At 38.6% G+C, this 24,393-nt stretch overlaps 1 protein-coding gene across 10 annotated transcripts in view; it reads right to left on the bottom strand.

The window, feature by feature from the left end:
* The window catches only part of DMD (dystrophin), a 1,217,172-nt gene that overhangs the window by 84,328 nt on the left and 1,108,451 nt on the right, over positions 1-24,393 (bottom strand). For all 10 annotated transcript variants that reach the window (XM_068917030.1, XM_068917051.1, XM_068917057.1 and 7 more), the window contains one exon: positions 317-378. In XM_068917030.1, the coding sequence (XP_068773131.1) occupies positions 317-378 (62 nt within the window). The remainder of the gene's footprint in view (positions 1-316; positions 379-24,393) is intronic.

Raw genomic sequence — 24,393 nt, 5'->3', positions numbered from 1 at the left:
AAGATTCAAGATTATACTTTTTTTTAATTTCTGCCCCAGTCTTTCTCAGTAAGAATTTGCAGCAAATGCACCTGAATTATTTAGTAAAACTAGTGCACATTCCAAACAGGCTAATGTAGATCAGTTTACCTACAACGTGTTTGAAATGTGTTATTATGCCCTATATATTTCTTTGACAGAAAATTTAATCTTGATCCAAGCACCAGCCTCTCACTTTTATTTAATTTTATTTTACTGCTCCTGGAAATCTTTGTCTTAACAATTCATTCGGTTCAAAAAAAACCCCTAAAAAACAAAACTGGTAGATGTGTCTTACCTAAAGACTGGTAAAGCTCAGTCATTTTGGGATGATCCCAGCAGGTGGTTTGCGTCTCATGGCTACAATACAAAACATAAAAGTTAGTAGAATAAAATGCCACATTTTCTCTTTCCAATGCACAAAGAGCAGTCCAAGGTCCATATCACAATACGGTCCTAGAATACCACCAGCAGCCTGGGCTGTTAAAGGAGAGAGTCTCATCAGTGGTAGATATGCCTTCTTTCAACGCTATTGCCTTCTTTCAAGCGTTATATTTAGGTATGGACTCTAAAAGAAAAATTAAGATTAAAAGTACTGCTAACATTAAAAATACTCTAAGTATTTAGCTATGCCATAATGTGTTAGGGAATCTGCAATCACATCAATTAATTTTAAAAAAGTCTTTGTTTCATATGGATCATCGATTCAATTGGAAGACAAACGTTTAAAAATTTCTTTGTTGTTCTCAGCAACATTTACAGAAGTTCTGACCAGATATTGACATCCATTGTCTTTTTGACCTGTTTTACTCTGAATGCTTTCTATTCTTTTAGGTATGTTGTATAAAAGCTACCACATGCAACAACTGCAATCATTCATTTCATTCCAAACATCTGTACTGAATTCTCATGTAACAGTCCACTGAATCGCCACTGTCTTATACTGCTTTTTCAGCCAATGTGTTGTACCCCACATACTGATGGTCTCTTCTTATTTAAGACTATTTGTTGCTCTTATTGGTTCCTGGGACTCCCAGGCCCTTTCTCTTGCCCTAGAGGTCCCTGTTAAGTTTCAGGAAGCAGAGCTGTTGGGAAGCCAGGAAAAAACTAAAACAGGGTTATGAAACTCTGCAGTATGACTAGAATGTAAATTGGACAATCTCTGCATTGAAGCTAGCAGTCTTTAGTTTTGCAACAAAACATGTTGCCAAGACATGCAGAGCGTGAGAAAGGCAATGAAATAAAATGTTAGTGTAATAACAACTCATGTCTCCAAAGTTTACACATTTTATCATTTTTTTTAATGACAATAATAATGTAATCCTGCTTCCATTAATGGGAAAAATTTTAAAAGAAAAATCTCTTTATCTATTCAATATTCACTAAAGTCCTGGTCACACAGTATTCAGCTATATTAAAAGAAGACTATATGAATTCAGAAAAAAATACTCTGAAATGCATGCGCAGTATACGGTTGCTAGAAATCCCATTTGCAGTCCCTGTACTTAAAAAGCAGATATCCTGGTTCCAACACACACACATCGTCTGGAAGAAAATATGAAACAGAACAGTGCCTAAAGTCACTACAGCACACTCCTTGCAGCTCCAGGAGACTGTGAATCACAACCCAAGGGGCAAACTGAATGCCCTTGTGTAACGAACTGTGCACTAGAAAACCAATACAATGATAAGATTTTAGAGAACAAATTGTCCTTGAGTTCTTCTTGAGGCAGTGATCTTCCAAAGTACACCCTTACAGGTATAATCTAGGCTAAAAAGGGGTAATGTTTTCAACAAAACACTTCAACATCACTACTACTAAAGGAAAAATCATGACATGTTTCTTACTGTGATTAAATTTTCTTCTAAAAGACTGGCTATTTACATGATCCCAGTGAACACTTTATTGCCCCATCTATATATTCAGGAGCCTACTATGTATAAATGATTTCCAGATATTACTCTATAACTGCAAGAAAGAATAAAATTGAGGGGATGACAAGCAATAAGCTTAAGGAAAAATGCAGGCACAGTGTTGCTTTAGCTGGACAAAAGATTAAAAAAGAAAAATCTCTTCTCAACCTCAGCATCTTCTCTTCCTAATTATGGTGGCTAAAGATAGTGAAACAGGGAGAAGGACATTAGAACACCTAAAGTAGTCTCGTTATTTGCATTGGTAAAAAATGAGAAGTGCAACGGGAGGTGGCTGCAATCACATTAGGTAATCTGACATTGGTCTGTTTTTCAAATGCAGAAACTTGGTAGCTTAAAGTGAAAACCTGTTTATCTGACTCAACTGCATCTGAGTTTCTGAATTTCTTACCATGTTTGGTATATAGGGGAGGTTCTGAAGCTCTTAGCACACTCAGTTAAAGTGCATTTTTGAGGGAAAACAGAAGCAGTTTCAATTTATACATCGACACCATAAAAATTTGGCTGCCATAAGCCTCTGCTTGTACCGTAGCAGCCTGAAGGAAAAGCAGAAGAGAGTATATTTATTGCAGAAGAACTTTGTAGTGAGAGATTCTGTGATTTAGGTAAATGGACTGCAGAACCAAACAAACATTCAAATCCATAAATCAGTGCTTGCAGTTTGTTAGCACCCAACATTAGTTCTACAGCAATAGCTCATGAGGCACGAGCCTGACATTCCTGGCTTACCTCCTACGGGCAGGTAGCCCCTGAAGGGGGCTACTACAGGAAAAAAAATTCAGAATTGCAAATAAATGTGTTTGTCAAACTGAAGGCTGAGGTTGAAGGAGGTGAAACAAACTTAGGCATTTTGCTGATCATTTTTCCACATCTGTTATCTAAAATACTATGTGTGAAGTACCTGTCAGATACTTGAATAGCAACTGTACCATTGATTCGTATGCCAAAACATAAAGTAAAGATGAGGGGAAAAAAAAAACAAAACACAGAAGAAACTCATGCACAGAGTTATAGGAAGGCTCTGAAAATATTCTGCTTAATTTTCCCTGTGAAATTAGTTTGGCAGTCTCAGATTGCTCTATGGATAAGCTATATCACTTTAGACGCCGTAACAATCAATCTGGTAGCTTCCAAAGGCACTGATTCCCCATTAAAATATTTTAAAGGCATTAGATATCTGGTAAAGGGGTTGTAAGCAAGCATTCATAGAGGATTCTAGAATCAGATGCTTGAGTGGAAGAAAAGAACAAAAGGGATCATTTCAGATGTAGAAAACTTACGCTTAATCACTCTTCAACATTACATGGGTGATCATATTTGTATGTTTGGCATTTGTTTTTTAAATGGTAAGGCTTAACCACGTAGCAGTGACTTTCAGTGTGCATGGATTAAGCTTATGGCATTTATTAACCATCCTGAAAATATATAAATTGATTTTCCTAAAATCTTGTAAATAAAATTCCCATTGCCAGAGAAATACTGGATTTCAACTGTTTTCATATAGTTTAACGTAAATAATGCCAGCTAGATGTGTGCTCTTCTTTGATATGTATAAAATTAATTCCCTCAGAAGTGTACCTTTCATCAGGACATGCTTTCCTCACTTCATCAACAGGTCACAAAGATGGAATTTGCAGGGTAGGGAAATTTCCCCTTCTATTCTCCCGCGCTTTGCTTTGTTTCTAAACTTAGTTGCAAGTTAAAGGAAGTATGTCTTTGTTTAGAGTAAAACCGTAAAGTCAGCATTCACCCTAACTCTTGCCTTTGCCACCTTCTAAGCAATGATTCGGTGATGAGGCAGGTTTCTATCAGGTCTGTATTATGATTCTTGGCAATTCAGTAGAGATCACTGAACCTCACGTCCTGTGAGAGCAAGAGACGGACTCGACGGCCATCCGTACACTTCTCAGCGCTTGCAAGAAAGCAAGTGTTTTAGAGAAAACTGAACTTTGGTCACTGAGAATTCTGTAAAAGTTGTGTGCCTGTGAAGAGTAAGGGCAGATTTTGCTGGTAGTTTACATGCAGAACACAAGAAGGCTGCAGCTATTTCACTCCAGCTAAAAAGCGTCTGCCTCTTAACTGAACGTTTTCTGCTCGGAAAGTTATCAACAATTCTGCACACAAGTGCAGCTCAAGGAAAGGTTAGATTCCATTGAGACTACTCTTCATAAGCCTCTTTGCCATTTTCAAAGGCCATTTAATTGTGAGCTTTGGGGTTGCACTGGTGGGGGAGGATTTGTGTGTAAGCCCTTATTGTGAACACCATCTAAAATAAAATGCCAGCTCAGCAGTTCCAAGCAGTCTCAACCACACTTGGGAATGCTGTAGCATCCTTAATAGATCTGCAGCAAAATGTTTGCCAGAGTTTCAAACTCCGGTGAACAAGGCCCTTTATAGCTTGCAAGTCAGAAACACACGAGAAATGTCGTGCAAGTCTTCCTGGCTGGCAGCAGTTAAAGTAGGGTACGAATATGTGCAGAAAAAGGTACTCAAGATGCTTTTCCAAAGAACTGTGGACATATTAAGACATTAATACACACAGGCAGTAGTTTTGTAATACTGCACATGCTCACAGGGTACATTTTTCAATTTGTCTCTTCATTTAGGTCAACTAATTAATTATTAGCTTTTAAACCATTAAGATTTTGCAATAACAACAGCAAAAAGTGTGGCTTGTTTTCCTCTTTCTCACCCAACTTAAGACGTGAAGGTGGAAAGGAAATTTAAACCAGATCTGAAAAGGAGAACAGCGGCAATGGATAATGGTGACACCTAGGTGCTGGTGTGACTGGCACACTGAATTCACTAATAATACAGTGGGATGAAAACATGGTCTTCACTTAATATACCCTTTGGGAACTGCAGGACCACCTCATTAAAGGATGATCATAGAAATTATCCTTGCTAATGTAGTATGTGGGGAATTCTGTCACACTATGCCTGTGCAAATTCCTCTGTTCTTGCCAAAAGCACAGAGATTTGTCTCTCATCCTTACCATTAGAGCTAATACCATACAGGATTGAAAACCTGAAATCAGGAGATGATACTCTAATGACACACTAACTGAATTACAGTTCCCTTGTTATAACTTGAACTGTTTGGATAAAATAGACTTACTTTCTTCTTCCTTCATTTCATACTGCCTCTGAGCAACGCCGGCAGCAGGAACAGCAGAAAAAAAATGACCCCCACCCCCAAAATTAAAACATTCCTGCACATATCATACTGAAAAATTCACAAACCTTTTAAACTGTTCTTGATTTTATTCATTCTCCCTGTTTTTTTGTATCTAAGAATCAGTCTCTCATGTTTATCCATTGCTGAGCTTCAGGGTCCACAGTTAGAGACTGCAACCGCACACTCCGCTTCAAACTACTACATTCTCTTCATCTGAGATATTAGAGCAAATATTCTGCTGCACTTCTCTCCTTACCCTTTATTTGAAAAGGCAGCATGAACCAGATGAGTGTGTGTATATATGTGCATGGAATAAGAAATTCTATTAGGTGGCAATAAATAGATAGTTGCATACACTTATAAAAAAACCTGAAATTAAAAATTTCACAGTGCATTGAACTGATTTAATTTCAAACAACACCAATTTACAATGCCTCACCTTTTGGCCTTAAGATGAGTAAAAGGTTATCACAGCTGCCTTATGACTGTTGTCAAAAAGCCAAAATAAATAGGTTTGGGTACAACTTAAATTGTTTCTATGAATAGATACTACCAGTCATCTAAAATAAAAATGTTTTCAGCAACAGACCACATCGATCACAAGAAAGACTTAACAGTTGTCTTTTTACATTGTTTCATTAATTCTTTGGGCAAAACAAGTTACTGCTGTGGAAAGCATTAGACAGTGATGTAAAAAGGTGGCACTCCCTTGTGCTTCACAAAGGGCTACTGTTTTCATCTATAAATCTAGAGGTCAGTGATCTATGCACAGAGATTACTTCTGTTTAAGCCAAGGATCAGTGTCTTTTCAGCAAGAATGTGACTTTGGCATGTTTTACTGGCTTTTGCGAGATTTATCAGAATGCTGAAGGGAAGCACCAATACACATGAAAAGTTTGTGCTGCTATTGGAAATGAATGGTAGCAGGAGGGTAAATACCAACTGCCAAGTACTGTAGAGTAACTCTTTTTTTCTTCTCAGTGATGTTAAACATTTATTTTGTACACTTTGTCACGGGCAAAGATTACTGCTCAGTTGTTAAGGCTTGGTGAGCCTGCCCCTCCAGCTGTTACTTGTCCACTGATCTATTTGCTTTGCAAAGCTTATCCTCTCCACTTCTGCCAAAGTAATTTCACTGCAGGGTCTTGTCGAATCCAAGCTCAAACAACGACGACTTCAACCAGCTCCTTAGTGCTAAAAGGTCAAAGACCCTACACACACCCATGCTTCTTGTTTCCCCAGCTCCTAGGCACATGCCCTCAAAAAACACTTCTCAGCCCAACCGTGGCAGAGGAAGAGGGCTTGGGACTCCGATTACGGCCCTAGCCAGGAGATGTGTCCTTTAACATACCTGCTGCAGAACACCATCATCACATGACCTCAAGATACGGGCACACAAAATACACACATAAAAGAACTTGGGAGGGAACCCTCACCCAGCTCCTTCTGCTTACTGACTTGAAATGTGATTCCTAAACATGGAATTACCAGGAAAAGTAACACTTCTCTAAGCATTTATACATTCAAAAGAATTCAATGAAAGTTCATTCATGCCCACAGTTACAAGACGCACCACATGCCATATAGGCAACATTTTACAGCATCCCACTATTCTGTGAGACCTGAAGAGCCATAAAAAGAACAAATTCTCATTCTTCCAAGCCTCCCCAAAAGTAGTTATTATCACCGGCACACGTGTGATTTCCTGGCTCGTCTTCAGGACTTAACTGTATTAGCCTACATGCACCCACGCACAAATACACCTGCGTGTGTAAATTCCCATCTCCGTATCCCACGCATTCCAATCAGCCGCATTTACCCTGAAACTGAGGCCTCATGAAAAAGGCACTGAATTTAAAGCCGCTTCAAATTCCCAGAAGAAAGCGGGCAGAAAGTTGACCTTTTTGGTATCATAAAGGCAAGGTACGACAGCCTCTCCCCACCCTCTTCAGAGAAGATGCTCAACTCCCCCCCGCCCCGCAGGCGGCAGGGCAAGCGCGGGCGCGGCCGTTGAAGTCGGAGCGCTCGAGACGCTCAACCGCCTCCCCGCCAACGGTCACCCAGCCGCCGCTGGCGGCGGCGGCGGCAGCGCGCGCGCCCGCCCGCCCGCACCTGCCGCAGCCCGCTCACCCTTTCAGCTGCTCCCTCATGGCTGCGGCGCTCCGCGGCGCGGAGCAGGCGGCGCTGGCAGTGCGGCCGCTCAGCGCCAGCCGCCCGGCAGCACTGCGGCCGGCCCCGCCGGCGCGGGGCGGGGCGGGGCGGCGCTCCGCCCCCGCGCTGCCTCCGCGCCCCGCCCCCTCCCCAACCGAGAGGGTCCGCGGCAGCGGTACGGCCAACCGCCGCGCCGCGGGGCTGCGGCAGGTCGCCCGGGGGCTGCGGGCGGTTGGCGCCTCGCCGGGCCGGGCGGTTCGCGGCGTCCCCCCGCCACGCCGATGCCCCTGCTCGTTGTGGCGCAGCAGTTCGCTTTTCATGGGGCTGGGGGAGAGGCTTTAATTAAAAAATAACGCGCCGAAACCGAGATGGGCGGGAAAAGGGGCTCTCGGCGCGGCTTTCGCTTCGCGCTGTTAATTTCGGCCCTTCGAGTTTTATTTGTGAGGGAAATCGGGTAATTCGACCTCTCTGAGGTTTGTCTTGTCCTAGCAGGAAAGGGCACTTTTCTCCCCTGCGATTTACAAAGAAGGAAGAAGCCACGTTCGCTCCGAATAACTGTCATAGGACTCCTTTGTGTTAATTCCTGCTTTGTACTCGCTAGAAAAATACAAGCCAACGACCCCCCTCTTGGTGTCACGAGCATTGCAAATCACCGCAGCTCGTCTCTTCTCATGGGCGCCTTACGTCTACATCCTTTATTCATTAAAGTAACTCTGGGCCGAGAACCGAGCCCAGGGACCCTTCATGCAACTAAGCAGCTCTTCAAGCCTTCCAAATTATGCTTTCTGGGTAGAGCCGCCTGGAAGGGTGCCTTTCAAGCCTGCAAAAAAGTCCGTATTTTACCCTGGGAAAACGTTATGTCTAGAAGCAGGGAAAATTCATCTCATCCATAATTCCTGCACCACAGCTATACCCCATTGACTGCTTTCCAATTACACGGATGTCAGTAAGCACAGAACTCGGCTTTTATCATAAGTGTTAGGATATTCAGAGCTCCCCTTAAGGCTTAAGGTATCTGGATTGGCCAGTTTTATAAAAAGCCCTACAAGTAGTTTAAGAAAAGTCATTTTTTCCTCCCTAGAAACATTAAAAATAAGATGATCAATGTTCAATACCCTCCCCCAAAAGCCAATGAAAAACCTAAGGGAATTAAATCTTAAATCCTCATAGTTTCTAGCTATTCTAATTAGTTTGAAAAGGTCTAATTCACATTTTTCATGTATATAGGCTCTACAACACTACCCCAAATGTAAAGAAAAAGAGGATTCAGTTCTGTGTAGGCAGATGAATAGCTACCTTAATGCTCAGCGTCTATGAGAGCTTTTTCATTTACTTCAGCGGATCTTGGCTTAGATATAGATTATTATTGGATATATTAGTTTGGAGGTGAATGAACTGGCTGAAAGTTGTCAATTGTGCTAAAACAACAATCTCATCTTTTCCCACATTTACCTAGCATCTAAGAAGTGAGAGAGCTCTTTTTTTCCACCTATTGCAACATAGTGTCTTTAAAATATGTTTAACATATTCATTGGGATGAACTTCATGATTATTGAAATGACAGAACAAGCTGCCTGTTTAATACAAAAGGACTCATTGTAGCTTTAGCCTGAAGTCTACAGTTTCACAGAAAAAGCGTTTGTTTTCCTTCAAGAATTATCTAGCCCTGATACTCACAGTACACATTCCTTGAGTTTTTACTCTCTGGAGTTTCCTGGTCCACCTTAACAGAAGCTTGATGGTACCATTATCACATTCGTCTTCTTTCCCATACAACAGTGCCAAGTAATAAGAATTTAAAAAACAGTCTGAAATTCTCATACTTTGCATAATCTCCTTTCTCCTTGAGTTACAAATAAAGCATTGTATTCAATTAGACTCACAGCAGGTGAAAACCCCAATTAGTGAAACCATTTTCTTGGCTTCCCCCCCCCCCCGCTAACTTACACCCACACACCACTCTTTTTTTTTTTTTTTTTTTTAAACAATAAAGGGGATCTCTGAGTCATTCCTCAATTGAAAAGCAAATTAACCCTTTGATCTCCCAAATCAAACTACTACCCACTCAAGAACATCCAGGGGAAAACATGAATGTTGAAGGATTTAGGGATTAAAGCCTATTGACTTTTTAATTTGATTTGATAAAAAAATCTATTTAATGTAGTTCTGATTGTTCTCTGCAAATTCACAAAAGCTTTTAGCTATTCTGATTGACCTCAAGATTATACTTTTGTTTTATAATGTAAATAAGTAATGCCAATCTGATTGTAAATTATTTTTAAACTACTCATAATTTATTATAAACATATATTTTGTTTGCAGTTTAAATGGTTACTGTCTTTGGCATTTTTAACTGAAGCAAATCTTTACACCATACTTAATTTAAAGCCATTTATTTTATAAAAGACAGCCTTCTTCCTGTAGAAAACAGAACAGGATTACAGGATAAGCATAATTTTAATTCCCTGTGGTGTTTTTCTTATTCAACGGCTATTCAGTCAGTTTGTGCATCTACACAGAGACCCTAATCAGAAAGAGGGCAGTGTTTATTTTAAGAACTTAGGAATTCCCACACTGTAGTTATGTACTGGATTGTGTCTAATCAAGGCATCTTTCTCTTCAATGTTTACCAGCACCAGGTGCTTAAGGGGAAATCACAGCCGCACAATAAAGGAAGGATAACCTGAATTCATTAAAGGTTCTTGATAATTAGAGACTGGTTTAGTGTCCTAAAACTCCTTCTTGAAAAGAAGGAAGAAACAGATTTTCAGGTGACACAATTGCCTTGCCTGCTGTCCAAACAGTTACTGAAATCTATGCATTTGAGAAGTCTGATTTTTTAACTCTAATATCTCTCCTCAGAATCTGGTCACGCTTCTATGGGGACAGAGCCATAGACCTATACAAATAGTAAAAAATGATACTACAAACATAAAATAACTAGTTCTTAAATAGTACTTTTTGGGTATAAATCTTCACAGGTTTTATGAAGGAGATCAACATCACTACCGCCACCTTACAGATTCAGAAACCTGGATGCATAAAAGCATAGGGACTTGCCTCAAATCGCCTTAGTGGCGCAGACATAAGTGCACAGGGTCGCCTGTAAGTTTAGCACTTGATCTGATGAGTTAGAAAACTACAGCCACGTTTCTTCATTTTTACTGCCATTGAAAGTACAGATACAATATTTTCCTGTTAACTAGGTCTTGTTTCCATCGTTCCGTGAAGCGTGTAGCCTTGCTTGTAAGTGTAGCTTTACCGTTTCTCAGTTATCTGAGGCAGCGGATTAGCAAGCACTTGCGTTGCATATAAGAAGGCATTGTGGTGCCCTGTGTCAGGCTGGCTAATCCGTTATGCTGTTTGAGCCTATTTTCTTTTCCTTAGTATAAATAAATGCTAAGAATCACTTGGGATGACACGATGACACTTTCCTGGATCATCTATCTTAAATATGCTCCAAGGCCTGACACCTCCAGGATTTTTTCTGCATTTGTTGATAGCCCTCTCAAAAGAGCCAGGAAGAGAACATTGTTTTGGATGACGCATTTTTTGGCTGTTCATACATCACCCCTGGAAGCACAGTAAAATACAGTAAATGCAGTGAAGAAAATAGTTTTGAAATTCTCATTCATTTTTCCCAACATTGTACTGTAAATTGAAGACTTACTAAAACATTCATAGCTACACAAAGTCACAACCAGTTATCTACATTATGGGAGAGCTGGGGAAGGAGCATATACCACTTCCCACCTTCAGCGGGAAACCCAATTTGTGTCCTGCATGTAGTGAGATTAGCAGATGCTTCTTTCATAGGTGGACAGAGCTTCACGCTGCAAGGCAGCCACGTAATTGGCAAGCGGTGCCCGAAAGAATTTACCTGATGCGTTTCACTGAGACGTTCTTAGAACAGAGACAGTATGAAGAGCAATCTCTCTCTCTCTCTCTCTCTTTTTTTTTTAAATAAAACTAATTTTGCAGTAAAGATTACCAAGACTGCAACAGTTTAATGCACAGTACGGAGAGCACAGGAGAGCAGTAGAACATGTATTCCTGCTGAATACACAATGGCACAATGTCTGTATCCCTTCACCAAATTTCTTTGAGCTGAACTTACTTTTACTATAGTAAAGACACTTGATTAAAATGGAAATCTTAGTCACCCTACAAGATGAGTATCACAGAGCCTTGGGTGCCGTTTGTGTGTCTTCTGTCACACTGCATTGCACACTGTTGATAAAGAGGAATGATAGGGATCCTCTCATTTTAAAAATGTAAGATGAATTTTGTCCTGTTGAAGTCTTGGAAAGGCTAATTTGGAGAGGACCAAATTGTTTTTTAGCTGAAACTGAGAATTCAGACAAACTGCAGTAGCAGAGGGTTGTTCAGTCTGCTGCGGGCCGTCAGACCCTGAGAAGAAGAGCAGAGTTTAAGACTGGCAGTCCTGGGATTAAGTAAGATTTCAAGCATCACTGGCTGCCCTGGATACCACATCCAGCTTCTACTAATGTTATGGGCTCTTCAGGCAAACCCCTGTAAATATCAAAAGCTCTTTTCTCCCCTTCCATGCCAAACCACAAAAAAATAAAGTAAATTAAGAAAAGAATAACCTCTGTTCTTCTGGGATGGAGATGAACTAGAGTGTGAATACTCACAAAAATGGGAAGGTCAAGAAGCAAAATGTTGGCAAAACCCTAGATAAGAAAAAGCATTAAAAAACCCTCTGAAGTAAGCCTCTTGTAAAGCTAACTGAAAAAAAAAAAAACCTATAAAAAGGCTTGAAATCCACCAGTAGCAGAAAACTTAACGCCAAGTAAAACTGCATGCTAATTTTTACAATCTACATATAAGACTTGAGAAACAATAATTATAGTAAATTCTTAGTTGGAGGAATCCATATTGGCAAAATGAATGGTTATCATTTTAGTAAGGTTGTAAAAAATGCAGGTTAATAAGGATAAATTAAACAAAACAACAAACTCTCTTTCTTTCTTTTGTTTGCAAGCCCAGTTAGTAATAAATGACTGTTTTGCCTCCTGGGGGATTAAAATAAGCAGGATTTCATAAACTCTTGCTCAACTGCCTCTCTTTTCTCTTCAAAATGCTTCTTTCCGTGCATAAAATTGTGTTGCAAACATAAAAGCTGGCTTCCCAGATCACCAACTTTTCTACTGTTTCCTATCAATGCATAGATTTTGAAAGCAAGAAACTCTGCATCTTGCATTCCTACGTCACTCAGAGCCCAGCAAATTTGATGCTAGCTACCGATCAACGTGTAAACGGGAAATGCAGGCCGCTAACAAGCAGCCCCCTGTTCAAAAGCCTTCCACATAAGTTAAAGGAGAAGCATGTCTTCCTTTTTTACTAATCTACTTTTTGTTCGCATTCCATTAAATATATATTTTCGACATTATCAAGTCTGTTTTCATAACTAAAATCCTTTCTCTTTTATTGAGGACATTTTTCCAAAAACGGCTCCATGCAAATATTATACTGAAGAGAAAATATTCATCTTGGAAAAAAGACTCTTAGATCAAGCTAGGAGTTTACATGCTGGGCTGTTCCAATGATAAGACTACCCGTATGTATTAAAAGAAGAGGACAATGAAATATATGGCATATTATGACAGTTACATGTAGGCAATCAGACCACTAACCAGGCAAATTTTTCACCTTTGAATTAACGCATACAGTTTTCATGTCTGTATTTTAGCAACGGATGCTTTGCTGTGATCTCACATAACTTGTAGTTTGTGCTGCTTGATAACTGCCATATTGTTTCCTCAATGATTATAATATAATATACATAATATTATATATGTATTTATGTAATTTAATTTGACTCCAAAATGAGGCAATTTCTCACACAGCTCTCACAGTGCCCTTTAAAGGCAAGTAGCACTAGTCTCATGTTGTCCATGCCAGAGACTGAAAATTAATATTTACCTTTGTTCAAAATAAGTATAGAAATAGAGATACCTACAGTAACTAGTGTTTCCTGAAACAGATGAATCAGTATCAGCCATTTATTCTAATTCAATCTAAATGTATGTTAACACTTAAATACTTCAGTAAAGATGTATCGTTTTAGAATTTTCACGTAAGATAAAAGCTATTTCTTAGGTAAGTGTAAGGAAAGGATTTCATTCAAGCCTCCTGTGGCATGTTCAAGCATTTATATTTTGGCACATGCTTCATACAATTCCAGATGACCTCTGCTCCTTCCATTTACTTCAGTATGATTTGGTTCTTTCTAACCAAGTAGTCCTCCCAGCTTTTTTACTTGGTCATCTTTTGTGTTGCTCTTTCTGTATCTAACACAGTAGTTGGCAATTAATTAAGGAAAGGATCATGTGGGTGCTAACTGATGGAAAAAACATGTTGCTAAACTACATTTCACAGCTTAAACTTAATGCTTAACTAAGTCAAGTCATGGGAATGCATTTAATAGAACTGAAATGTCTAGGTGTACTTTCAGTATTTCATAAGCTGAATTCAGACAAACCACTCACAGTATGTCTAATAAGGCTTCACATAACTTGCAATTTTACCAGCATATCTTCACTCAGTTCTCTGATCTCAGTTATTAGATATAAAATGGAGTCTCTTAGTGAAAAAACAAACATGAAAAATAAAAGATTCTCTTTCCAGCAACCCAGCCAAATTAGCCATGGTATGCAATGAAAATCAGAGATGTCTTGTTTACACGAGTCGAAGAGCCTTGGGACCCAAGCTACACAGATGACTTTAAGACCTACCATAGGCCATTATTAATTCAAGGACAACGTTGGCTGTATGGATCTCAGAATGAGCCAAAATATATTCTTTCTTTCCATACTGCGCGTTTATCCACACTGAACTAATCAAACAAATTGCAAATTTGGATATGGAACTATTTTCTTCATTTTTTAAGAAACTGCTTTCAAAAGCGCCTTCTAAATCCTGAACAATTGACACAGCCCTAAAATATTAAGGATCTGAACCTTGGTTACAGTCCAAATTAACATTCTTAGACCCCTGTTGCTTCAGTCTATCTATCTCGCTTGAACGCATAACAAATGCCAGCCTACTACTAGCAAATAAATAGCATCTTCTTCAGCTTTTTCTATAACAGTCCAGACAGAAAATTCTTACTGCTAGGGCTAAGCAGAGTTACCCATCTTTGTCAGCTTCCTTACCACACGAGACACAACGCCAGATTATTTTAAAAAGTCAGAGTGCCTAACTCCGTATTTATCAACCATAAGAAGTATCACAACACAGTTTTTGTTACCTTCCTCTCAAGAAAATAATTTAAATTAAATTCAACCAAGATTTCTCTGTTTCTCTCTACATATGCTGCAGATGTGAGGAATGCACAGGATCCAAGCCATTTGTTTATTTCAGAGTCCACAATGTGGAATATTAATATCTTTTTTATGTTGGCATGAATTTAATGGGCATGGATAGTAACATATTACCCACTGTTTAGAAGATGATTTTTCTGAGTGTCCCTAAAGTTAGAAAGAAGGATCATTTATGCTCACACCTCCTGTCTTAGAAAACATTACAACTGTTTGAGTATTCATCCTTAATCCTAAAATACGAACATCAGACTGTGTTTTAAATCATCATTCTTCTCTTTAAAAGTAAATCGTTTTCCTCCAATTAATTACTATCAACAGCTCTGGCTCATGGTTGCCAGCTGTGGAAGCAAACTTCATTTTGCAAACCGTTATCGCCACTTCAGTTAATATATTTACACGAATCTGCATCAGTCCAGGGAAAATCACCTCACCTGTTAAATAAAAACGGGGTTAATATATGTGGTGTATAAGCACTCTTGTACTGTAGTAATGATATTTATTTTTGCTTACGGTCATTACACTTTTTGTCAATATTCAAAAATGAATCTCTCGTTGCTTTTGCATAGTTTTGTTTCTGAAGTTGTTTCTCACTCTTAAAAATCGGCAGTCATTATTTCTCAGATTACTATCCCTCCACCCACGTCCTTCAATTTGTTCTGTTTTTAAGGTGACTAATGGAGCAAATAATTTATTAAGGATAAAAATAATTTTGCAAAGATTTGCAGAAGCTGACAGCCTAGAAGTTTTGCCCAAGTAAAGCCCAAGCAGGGAATAAAGGATTACACCCTATCTAATCCACTAGTTGTATCAAACCAGTATATTTAATACCAAACTACAATCTTCTGATAATTTTATTTTGAGTAGCTTGCCATTCTGATTATTCATCTGGCTTTACTAGAAGAATTACAATTTGGGAATCAAAAGAGAAGAAACACATTTCTTGTTTGTGAGTATGGTATCACAATTAAAAATAGTCTTCCACACCTCTCCCAAACAATTAAGTATTGTAATTTTTTAGACTCGCTGCCATATTATTTTTTTACTTTTCTGATAATTTGCTAAGTAAACATTATTCTTCATTGTGCCTAACATTTATTGTAATGTTTAAAAGGAATTATATGCAATAAAAATCATCATTTGGTGATGGTGGTGCACTTTGTTGGGTCACAGATGAAGAAAGGAATTGTTTTTGACAGCCATTTCCATGTTAACATTGTACATCAAGAATTAAAAGGAAGCTTGAGAGTAATTTGGAGAAAACAAACAAGGCCAGCTGGACTACATCCATGCTGACATTTAGACAAATGAGCTAACCTATCGAATAGCCAAGAGAGACCTACTCTCCAAATTTGACAATATTTTAGTTCTCTGGACTTTCTAGTGGCACTTCACCTTATATCTACACTGCTATGTATATCTGCCCTAAGCATAATCGTTGGTTTTGGGCCAAGTTCTGCACAGCGGCTCTAGTTCTTACTGCTGAGAACTGGAGCCCTCTAAAGCAGATTGGCCAAGGGACTCCTCCGCTTCCAAGGTAGCACTCCTATGGATCTAAAGCATTACTGCTGTATTAATTTTCTATTCGTTTCAAACTTTTCGATCTAGCTTGGGAGCCATTGCAGTCCAGCAGAGTGGTATCTTTACGAAACTGGTTAGGCTTTTTTCTGTAGAAGGGATATATCACAGTAAATGGCCAAAACATATCCTTACATTGTTGCAAGAATTGCCACCCAAAGATGTAACTGACTCGAAAGTACCTTAGACCCAAATTCTGCAAGGGGGAAGAAATGGGGATGGGGATGGACCAGAAGAGTTCTGGATCAGCTCAAATTGCCTTGATTTAAACGCCATGCAGTAGAATATATCAGAAGTGCTTTGCTGTGCTAGATCATCAGGTTCTTTCTTGATGAGTCTACCAAAGCAATCAGCTATTAATGAAAGTAACTATTTTTAAGTGCATAGTGCTTTTCTATCCAGAAAGCAACTGATCTGAGACACCTGATTCATGGTCAATGAACAGCAGCCATATTGTAATTCATTTTAAAGCATGCTGAATGCTCCACATGCAATTCCCAAAGTGCTCAGCAATCAAATTCTCCACGGGAAAAAAAAATATTTTTTTCCATTCAAAACCTTCGGAAACAAGCAGATTTTTTGACAGAGTTTACTGAATTCAAGAAGCACCTCCAACATATACCAGCAGAAAATCTAACCTCTCATGGTATTTCTATTTAAAAGTTTCATTTTATACAAAGGAATGGCCTTGGTAGTGCTTGTCTGAAAGACACTGATAACAAAGTCAAACTCAGAAAGAGGAATGCTCATCTGTTCGCTTAGACTCTACTGCATTCACAGGGATGACAGCATCCCACCAAGTTTCTAAGCTGCAAAACCATAGCGTGCAATAACAATGCTCCAACCCTTTTAATGCATCACATACTTCATACAGAGCTGAAATTTACTTCCAAACACAATTTTGGCTGCATTTCTTAGCAAGTTCAGGTTGTTCTGACATTGGCAGACTATTCCATTCTTTCACTTAAATGATTTGACGGATTTCTAATTTCATGGATTTGTTTGTTCCTAGATGGGCACAGTTTATACAAATCAATTCCAGCCACCAACTTCAACATTAAAAAGGACAGTTCTTATTTTCTTAATTTATGTCATTATATTGGAATTATGTTTTTCTCTACTTGGTCGTTTTGTGTAATTTGCAATTAAGAAGATAATTTAAAATATGTGATACAGACTAATTGAAGTGTCTAGTCTATACTTGTCCTCCTTCTAACTCAACATTTAATAAAGTGCTAAGTTTTGACATTATGTAATTTGGTGAGAAATTTACCACCGGATTTCAGTGGATACACGATAAAGCACACTATCTGAAAAAAAACCCAAACCACCTGTACATAAGTGATACAGCAATGCTGAGTGCTATTATTCTGATATATTCCTTTACTGTATAAATATTCTTGGTTTCAGTAATGCCTTCTTGTATAAATACGGTTTAATCCGAATCTCCTTGCCTTGACACAACCAGACTGACCGCATGTAACTACATGGAATTTGAGTATTAATACGAGCACAAAAGTATTAAAAATACTGCAGCACCAATCTTAGACCAGCATAGATATGTAAGAGTAGAATTGGGGTTGTTATTTTTTAAGAAACCCTTCATGTTTATTTTATTGGTAAAATAATTTTTCAGTCCTTATTGGATTTAGGCATGATGCAACTGTAGCGTGGGGAGTACAGGTAGAAACCAGGGGACTTAGACCCTACCTGCATTTTCCATCAACTGCTATCTTATCCCAAAGGGATTTTCTCGTCAGTCTCTTATGTGGTCTAAGAGAGAAAAAAAATTAAGAATAGCTACACCTCTCACAGGCAAAGGAATAGGAATAGGATAAAGCTGGATAGGAAAGTGGTGGGTATACAGTACAGCTGGTATATCATCTGTCTATTGGTAGATATATTGAAATAAATAAATGATCAAAAATAATCTAATTAAAAAAAAGATCAGCAGGATCAGTATGGGTTTTTGGAAGTAAAGTAAGTCTGAGGAACACAAGCGATATGAAAGCAGGAAGGTGATTAAAATGCAGAATCTTATTTCTTATACATGAGCTAGATCAAAGCTTCTCAGTGACAACAAGGTACGGATTGGATGTTACCACCTGTTGGGTTTCACTTGCAACACAAATCTGCTAGGTGAAGCTGCATAGAAGGTCGTCACTGCATATTATACTTATGAGCAGCTTACATTAAAGTACCAAAATTATCCTTATTTTCCTGAAGAGTTTCTCTCATTATCCATCAACAGATATGTTACTCTCTTAGTAAACGTGAAAAGGAAATTCTGTGTAATTCAGGTAAGGTTCTGAAACAAAAAGGTTGAAGGTAAATGCCCTCACTGAGACACATCATACATGTTGTTAAGATGGTGGCCAAAAGACCTGAAGCGAATAAATTAGAATATATTTGAGCTGTGTTTATGGATAAATTGTTCAGCCTTGCAACAGGTTGAGCTCAGAGAGGAAACACTGTGGGAAACAAATTATCCAAGGAAATATTATCAGGAAAATGGGGCAGAAGGCATTTTCTTTTTTTTTTCCTTTTCTTTCTTTGTTTTGGTTTTGTCTCTTTTGTCTAGCTTCTCCATGGGAAAAAAAAAAAAAGGAAAGCTGTGGCTTGAGGAGAGTGTGTGGGTACAAATGTATTACTGGGAAGACCTGGTAAAGAGAGAATTGAGGAAAGCTGAAAAACTGCAGGCTGCAACAAGACAAGGCAAGGCAGTGAAGATTTTTATCAGTGTCGCTGAAACTTGCTGCAGAACTGGCAGCAGAGAGGAGCAAAACTTGCAGTCTGCAGATGCTAGAGCAACAGTAGGCTCTCTTCTTAAATGAAGCTTTGCAGGAGACAAATTTACACATAACTGAAAGAAAAGGGAGGAGTGAGTAAACATACCAAAAATCTGTTTGAAGTTAGAGGAAATTTAATTGGCTTTAAGAAACTGGGATAAAAGTTGACAAATACTTGAAGACTGCATGTACCAAAGAAGAACAGTTTGGGAGGTCTCTGAGCATAACAAATATAAGCAATTGAGCAAAAATAACGTAGGGGCAGATACAGCAGAAAGGCCTTCCGTTGTCTGAATCTCTCAGAACGAAAGAAGACTATCGCACGGCTGCACCATGTGGGGCGCGCCACTGGCAAGCTGCATAAAGGATACAAACTGACAGTCTTTTCCACTCCTTTTTTCCAGGATTTTGAACAAACTCCCCCAGAGGAAAGCTGTGCTAAGGGTTTTGCGCTTGGTTTTCTCAAGAGAAAACTTTACAGATATAGACCCATTTACTTGCCAGCAGCAAATGTTTATTCCACAATACTTTGGGCACTGATGTGAAAAACCAGGATACACGAGAGAGAATGCTGAGAGTCAGATTCTGATCCCTTTTACAGCGCTAAGAATTAGAAGTAATTTTGCTGAAATCAATGAGCACATCTTTCAATCCATGCAAGTTGCTGTTGGCACAGAACTTAAATTTGATTTCCCAACTTCTGACATAGAGTCTGACTAGGGCCTAAACTGGCCCCCCCCCATAACTCAGAGCCGTCTATAGATCCCTCGGCTTGTTTCAGGCTGTTAGAATGTGGTGAAACGCTTATTTGCCCTCAAACTGGAAACAGGAGAAGAAACAATAGCATATGAAAGCAAATGTTAACCTGTATCAGTACATTTTTTGCTTCTTTTGTGCCAAAGCAGAGTTAAAATAGTGGGAAAACAAACGAATCAGCAACGTGCAGGAGAAAATCACTGGTGAAATACGAAGATACAGAACAGCGCCTGCATTCAGACAGTCTGCAAAGTATTTTAAATTGTTTGGCAATATTGCGGCAGCATTAAAAGGAAAAGAATAAACACTATCATTAGCAGGCAGTAATTAAAAGAACAAATAAAGCTGAGTGCAGCTATGGTCAGAAAGATAACCTCGTGGTGTTTTTCATTTATGCCTCTAGTGATGGTTTACGTCAAAACAGCTCAGTTCAGAAGTCAGAAGTTCAAACGAGTATTTGAAAATTGTGGTGAGCTCATCAGTAAGAGAGCTTTAGGATTCAGATTTTAACCTCTAATTTTAAGGTGATACTTCAAGTAAACTGAAGTACAGGGAAAAATTTCATCTTCAGCAACAGGATCCTATTGGCCAAAATGCTCTTAGTGACAACAAACTGGAAGAAATTTTCTTCTAAAAACTGAAGCAAAATTTCAAAATGCCTTTATTGCAAATCGCTTGTTCTGTAAGTTTATAGGTAGGAAGACAAAATGTATTGTGAGTTTACTCTTCTTAACTCTTTTTTAAAATTCCTGTAATTGTTGAAATTTCCAGCTTCCACTACAAAATTCATCGTCAGTTACACTCAGGAAAACTGAGTGCCAGCTGCAAGCCACTTGTTTCCATTCTCCAGGGTTTCTAATAGATGAAGCTGAATATGATTTTTAGGAAGGTTAATACAGGAAACAGAAAGTTGAGGACATTTCATTTGCTTAATTCTGCTTCCAGAGTACACTCATGAGAAGGGAAATCTGCAACATGTATAGCATATCTGAAATCCATACTGGCAGAACTGCATCTGTCTTCTGTACTTCTAGGGTAAACGCAGAAAAATCTTTAATGAAAAAAGAAGAGCTTCAGTAGCATTTTTGACACACACAAGCGTGTTGAAACACTTATGTTGCGAAAACAAACTTTACCCACTTTGTATATGCAAGAAACTGGCAATTTTTACATATTTTATTTGCCACTACACCACTCAATGGCCTGCCTCTGAATAAACAAAGCCTGTAATGGAAAATAGTAACCCCTCACTGATCCTTCCCAGAAATGGCCTCTCAGCCTGAAATCGTTACAATAAATAAGGCTAGGAAATCCTTGCAATTTTAGTAAACGTGATGATGTTATAGTTCAATGTCTGTAAATAGCTAATAATTGAAAAAGACCTTCAAAGTCGATTTAAAAAATGTTAAGGACTTATTTGATGGTTTTAAGATTTAGTATTTCAAGAAACTATTACTGCAGTCACTCAGATTTACAAAGAAGCTTGCCCGGATAGAAAGCTAAGCGCTAAACCTTTTACTTCAGTGAAGACTGAATTAGAGATTCAGTGAAAATTATTCTGTTTTTAAGATGCTCCATTTCAGCACTGAATTTATGTAAGAAGAAATGGTAACATTCTGCAAAATATTACATTTTAGTAAGTATCTTCATTGCAGTAAGGAGTGGAAGTTAAAAGAAAGAAAGCAAACTGTTTTACAATGCTGCATCTCCTAGAAAACATCTGACCAGGAGCAAAAAGGAAACAAGTAGAGTGAGTTTGCAAAGGTGAAAAATTAACCTCGTTTTGCAAAAAGGTACTTGTGTAAAAGGAAGAAAATAAGCAACTGAACAAACAGAAGGATACATAAATGCCACAGGACCACAGCATTATGGCAATAACGAGTCAAAAGCCATCAGTCAACCCATGATGGATAGCTTCTCGTTTACCTGAGAGCAATTTTTCCTCATGCACATATGTATTCACCATTTTTAAGGGTTTTCCAGTTCTACAGGTTTGACGAGTCAAAAAATTAATCAATACTACAAGGGCAGGTACTAGCAAGACAACCGCAGTGTGAAAATGTAGCCTATGTTAATTAAAATGCAGGAAAATCTTTCATGGAACGGATTGAACCCTCGCTTCTGCAATGCACGAAAGTGTGTTTACTCATTGAAGAATCCTCTCTACAAAAATTTGTAAAATGAAATATATTAAGATGCTGAGGAAAGAAAGAGGTTTCCTCTGCCAAATTAAAACGCAGAGATATAATGCTAGAGAACATTCAGTTAATTTTAATCTGTCGCTGTTACCAACAGGGCAGGATACATCACATTGAAACAGCAGACCTTCTGCTAACCTCACCCTGCTCATCGTTCGCTTTCCCTAACTTCCTCCTCCTTACTTTCCTTATCCCTTTCTCTCTGTCTACACACAAAATGTTAGTTTTTATAGGCCAAATACTGCTTCAGCTGTAACGATTCCATGCCTTTGCTTGAACAAACATAGGCCGCAGGGAGCATTTAAGAGATGTGATGCTAACAGTTTCTAAAAGTACAAAATACTGCTATAACATGCTACCAGACTTGCTCCCAGATGACTATGTCCTCTCTAAACTTCCCCACCAAAATAGCCAGCATCACCTCTTCCAGTCAGGGACATTTAGGAATAATCTACCTTGATTTCACTCATGGGGAGCAAGCTTTTCTTCTCCCCTCGTTCTAAACCAGATGATATCTGAATGTTGTTTCACTAGTGATGATATATGTACTTACATTTCAATTCTTGAGAGAGGAAAAAAAGAAGAGTACATAAATAGTGTCATTTAAACAAGAAAACAGCGCTGAATAGATGCACACTCCACTTGACGGGGCATTGACCATGTTTCATGGTGCATGCATTTTTCAGAAAGTCTCAACAGAATCCATTACTTAGTACAGATTCTTGAGCACAAGTGACAGACTTCATATAAAACCGTACTGTTGAGCAGCAGGCTGGCAACGAACAAATGTTGCTCAGGAGGTTAGATGTACACAGCTGTAGAGATCATGAATTCAACCTTGGTCCTGGAAAATGAATACCTCATAAAACTGGGAAATTCTGGAACAGTAACATCTGCATGAATATAATAATTTTACCTGAAATGTATGGGTTTTGTGCCTTTCCATTCATTCATGAATGACAAAGAAAAATCTTTTTTTGGAAACAAAAGCACAACAAAACATTTCCTGTTGCCCTGAATGCTAATGATGGAAGACTGTTGCTATGGTGATGCTAATTTTAACGCTCTTGCCTGTGGACTTTATATGAACTGCCCGTTTTAACTTTTGCAAATGTCATTTACAAAATGAAAACCCATTAATGACTGGCGAGGGCACAATGTTCCACTTTAATTAGAATAATAAGGAATGCTGATGCAGAAAGTACAGGTTTGTGAATTGCTACAAAGCCCACACTGTCAAAATTAATTACCACTGACGAGGATTTTGTTCTTTTTTTTTTTTTTTTTCTTCCAGAGGAAGCTTTTCAATAATACAACCATAGCTTGACTTGGAATTGAAAGCAGACTCTCCTTTTGACATCAAGGTGGAATAAAAAAGATTTCAAGTCTGACAGTATAGTAAAAGGTATGACAGAGTTTAAAATTGTGATTGAGCCACGCTAAACGAGTACTGATTTCAGTAACGGCCGAATGTAAATTACAATACTGCTAGGAAAAATAAAATATTTTTCAGAGAAATAACTGGTCAGATAACCAGTTAGGATTGGGCAAGTAGTATTTGTGTTTTTGATGAATTAAAAAATACAAGGACAAGGAAATGAGTGGGTGCTAGGATATGATTCTGGTTTCGGTTGGTGGGATACTCCTCTAAGTTGTTAATTGTCTGCAAAGATTTGGGCTAAGCAGAGGATATTTAGAAAAAACAGCAGATAAGGCTCCAGTATTCTCTTTTGTCATGGACCAGGCCCTTGCAAATCGTGAGCACGCATTCCTTATAGGAGGGAAAAAATTTGCAACTACCCTTTCTATTTCTGGGGAGATGTCTGATCACATAAAGTAGGTACTATGTGGATACAGCCATTTCAGTGCTGACTGCAATGAAGAAAGCGTGCTGCAATGCAAGGCATCGCAGGCAGCTGCTGAGAGTACACTGTTCAGACTAATTGTTATTATTAAATATCTCCATTGGAGTATCGCCTAGAGAACCTAATTTAGGGTTGAGATCCATTGTACTGGATGCTGTATTAACAGAAAGGAAACTTGCTTCCTCTTGTAAAGAGCTGAGCTCGTGAAGAATCTGATTTGGCTTTCTGCTAAGGCCCCATTTCAGTGCTAGAGGACTGGAAATGTGACTGGTGTGATGAGGAATAACTGCTAAAACATTCTTCTAAAATCCCATTCATGATAGACTATATGTTAATGAGTAGTATGTAGTCAGACTATTCCAGCAGCATTAGTAAGAAAATTATTCTCAGTCTACTGGTATGCTTTAGTGCTGGTCTAAAATGGACTGGCCCATTTTGCTGTTGACTTGTTTGCTATTATCAAATTTGTCGTAAAAACAACATAAATATTGTAGTATACTTGCATACAGCTATATGTTCAAGATGACTGGCATTTCTTTGCACTCCAAAAAAGAGAAGTACAGAAAAAAGTACAGATTTGGCTGA

Source organism: Struthio camelus, chromosome 1 (genome assembly GCF_040807025.1).
Source record: "Struthio camelus isolate bStrCam1 chromosome 1, bStrCam1.hap1, whole genome shotgun sequence".
NCBI classification, from domain to species: Eukaryota; Metazoa; Chordata; class Aves; order Struthioniformes; family Struthionidae; genus Struthio; species Struthio camelus.
This window is presented reverse-complemented; position numbering and strand designations above follow the sequence as displayed.